Source organism: Nicotiana sylvestris, chromosome 3 (assembly GCF_000393655.2).
Source record: "Nicotiana sylvestris chromosome 3, ASM39365v2, whole genome shotgun sequence".
Lineage (NCBI taxonomy): Eukaryota > Viridiplantae > Streptophyta > Magnoliopsida > Solanales > Solanaceae > Nicotiana > Nicotiana sylvestris.
The window spans coordinates 99981817-99985506 of NC_091059.1; the positions used below are offsets into that span (position 1 = coordinate 99981817).

At 41.9% G+C, this 3690-nt stretch overlaps 1 protein-coding gene across 1 annotated transcript; it reads right to left on the reverse strand.

Moving 5' to 3' along the window:
* Positions 1-551: 551 nt before the first annotated feature.
* Positions 552-1055, reverse strand: LOC138887745 (uncharacterized). The gene has a single exon (XM_070169525.1). It carries the CDS (start codon positions 1053-1055, stop codon positions 552-554), a length of 504 nt encoding a protein of 167 aa, XP_070025626.1.
* Between the last annotated feature and the right edge of the window lie 2635 nt (positions 1056-3690).

The following is a 3690-nucleotide window of genomic DNA, read 5'->3' on the forward strand; positions in this document are numbered from 1 at the left end:
ATAGGATGCAGCTCTGAAGGTGGCTCATGAATAAGGTCACCGTGTACCTAACACTAATGGCACTTTCAGACAAAACTGAAGCAATCCTTTTCCATGGTCATCCAGTAATAATCTGCCCGAAGGATTTTCTTTGCCAGGACGTATCCATTCATATGGGGTCCACACACTCTTGCGTGCACTTCATTCATGATTCTTCTAGCCTCTTGGTCATCCATGCATCTTAAAAGATTCAAATCTGGAGTACTTTTATACAAGACTTTTCCGCTCAAGAAGAAACCACTTGCGAGCCTTCTAATGGTTCTATTTTGGTCTCCACTTGCTTGCTCAGGATATTCCTTTTTTTTCAAAAATCTTTTGATATCATGATATCATGGCTGAACATCGGGTTCCATCTCAATAGTATTGCAATAACCATGTCTTTCTCGGATCTGGATTTTCAGTGGGTCAATGTGAACATTGCCCGGATACGAAAACATCGAGGCTAAAGTAGCTAATGCGTCAGCTAACGCATTGTGGAATCGAGGGATGTACCTGAATTTAACAAACTTGAATCATTTGCTAATATCTTCCACATGTTTCCTATATGGGATAAGCTTGATATCCTGAGTTTCCCATTCACCTTGAGCTTGTCGAATATTCAAGTCGGAATCTCCTATGATTAACAATTCTTCCACACCCTGATCGATTGCCATGTTAATGCCCATAATGCAGGCTTCATACTCGACAGTGTTGTTCGTACAGAAAAATCGAAGCCGGGTTATGGCCGGATAGTGCTGTCCATTAGGCGAAATCAAAATTCCCCCAATCCCGACACCTTTCGCATTCACAGCTCCGTCGAAGAACATTTTCAAAGCATTTGTGTCTTCTGGAGTTACCTCAACTGAATGTACCCGCTCGTCCGGAAAGTAAGTACTCAAAGGCTGATATTCATCATCAATACGATTTTCAGCTAGGTGATCCCCCAAATCTTGAGTTTTCATTGCCATGCGTGTGACATAGACTATGTCAAATTCGGTGAGCAGGATTTGCCATTTTGCCAGCCTTTGGGTGGGCATCGGCTTTTGGAATATGTATTTCAAATGATCCAACCTAGTGATAAGATAGGTGGTATAAGCCAACAAGTAATGCCTGAGCTTTTGAGCAACCCAAGTTAGGGCGCAACAAGTTCTTTCCAACAAAGTGTACTTGGCTTCATAACTAGTGAACTTCTTGCTCAAATAATATATGGCTTATTATCTCTTCCCGGCCACATCATGTTGGCCGAGAACACATCCAAAAGAATTCTCCAACACTATCAAGTACAATAACAAAGGCCTTCCAGGCTCAGGTGGAACCAACACTGGCGGATTCGACAGATATTCTTTGATTTTGTCGAAAGCTTCTTGATATTCATCTGTCCATCTAATCACCGCATCTTTCTTCAACAACTTAAATATGGGCTCACATGTTGTAGTCAGCTGCGCAATGAATCTGCTGATGTAATTCAACCTTCCCAACAGGCTCATAACCTCTTTCTTGGTTCTCAGAGGGGGCAAATCCCGAATAGACTTTATCTTTGTTGGATCTAGATCGATGCCCCTCCAACTAACTATAAACTCCTAAAGTTTTCCAGATGGAACTCTGAATGCACATTTAGCCAGATTTAATTTCAAATCATACTTACGCAGGCGCTCAAAGAACTTTCTCAAATCCCGCACATGGTCGTCCTGCGTCATGGAGTTAATGATCACATCGTCCACGTACACCTCAATTTCCTGGTGCATCATGTCCGGAAAGATGGCAGTCATGCTCTCATGTAAGTTGCCCCGGCGTTCTTCAAATCAAATTGCATGACCCTGTAACAGTAAGTACCCCAAGGTGTGGTGAAAGCTGTCTTTTCTGCCTCTTCTTCATCCATAAAAACCTGATAATACCCAGCATAAAAATATACGAAAGATTGTATCTTGTGCTTCGCACAATTGTCAACAAGAATGTGGATGTTTGGTAATGGGAAGTTGTCCTTGGGACTTGCTTTGTTCAAATCCCGATAATCAACACACACTCGGGTTTTCCATCTTTCTTTGGCACTGGGACCACATTAGCCAACCATGTGGTGTATCGGACCACTCGAATCACACCGACTTTCAACTGTTTGGTGACTTCTTCTTTGATCTTGTCACTGATGTCTGTTTTGAACTTTCTCTGTTTTTGTTGGACAGGGGAATAACCGGGTTAAGTTGGCAATTTGTGCACCACTAAATCAGCACTCAGTCCTGGAATATCATCATAGGACAGGCAAACACGTCTTTGAATTTGAACAAAAGTTGGATCAATGCATCCCTAGTTCTTTCATCAGCGTGGATGCTTATCATGGTTGCTGGACCTCTTCCGAACTACCCAAATTAACTGGCCCAGTTTCATATAAGTTTGGCTTAGGCTTATTCTCAAATTGTTCCAGTTCTCGGTTTATTTTCGTAAAAGCCTTATCTTCATCATATTTTGGTTCCTGATTCATTATTTCACAGTTAGACAACGTGTTAGGATATGGGCATGAAGTCCGCAAGCATGTCATGTTATTTAAGTCTGCATTGTTAGAACTGGAAAAGAGAGATAAGAAAAATAACAAAAATAAGAAAGAATACAGAGAGAGATTCATAGACGATACAATATTGATTTCATTTCATTGAATTTGAATATGGAAGGGTTTACATTGGAATTTAAAAGACAATAAACTAAAAACATTCGAGTTACACCCTGAAATAACTCGGAATGCGGAAAAGATGGCAAGACTGAACTATTGGGATTCCCGCCTGACTAGGAACGGAGTAGCCTTCCAATTTTAAAGTTTTGAGTCTGGCCCCATATATTGCACCTCAGCAGTGCTTGAGCCTTCCCCTGGTTGTACCATGTGAGCCTCATATAACATTTGCCTCATTTCTTCACAGATGTCTTCAATTTCTTCGAATGTGAAGGCCTCTTCTTCTTCTTCTTCTTCTTCTTCTTCTTCTTCTTCTTCTTCTTCTTCTTCTTCTTCTTCTTCTTCTTCTTCTTCTTCTTCTTCTTCTTCTTCTTCTTCTTCTTCTTCTTCTTCTTGTTCTTCTTCTTCTTCTTCTTCTTCTTCTTCTTCTTCTTCTTCTTCTTCTTCTGTGTACCTTGGCTTAAAAAAAGTTTCGATGATATGCGGGACCGACTGAGGCAGAACCCACCCATAATTCTTACATTAATTAGCCCATTTTACGCCGGTTTCTGTAACTCGAAAACTGACACCAAAGATGTTCTCACTAGCAGTTAAGGTGATGGGCTCTGTTATGCCTTGCAAAGATGCCCTGAGTCCTTTCTCGGGCTTGTAGCCATGCTTGATCATCTCACTGGCAACATGATTGACACGTGTGACAAGAAGGGTTGAGGACACGTGGTTTCTTCCTCACACTGGTCCGCGACCACAATCTCAAAAGCTTGGTAGACTATGTGCTCGCTACCTTCTCTACCCTCCAGACATGGGACTGACGGGTCCCTGTAGATTTATTGCTCATCCTCTCCGTGGGCCACGATTTCTTGGTCTTCATGTTCAAACTTAACCATTTGGTGGAGAGTAGAGGGTACGACCCCTGCCGTATGGATCCAAGGCCTTCCTAGGAGAAAATTGTAGGAGGTATCCATGTCCAAAACCTGAAATGTTACCTCAAAATCCATAGGGCCGATGGTTAGGAT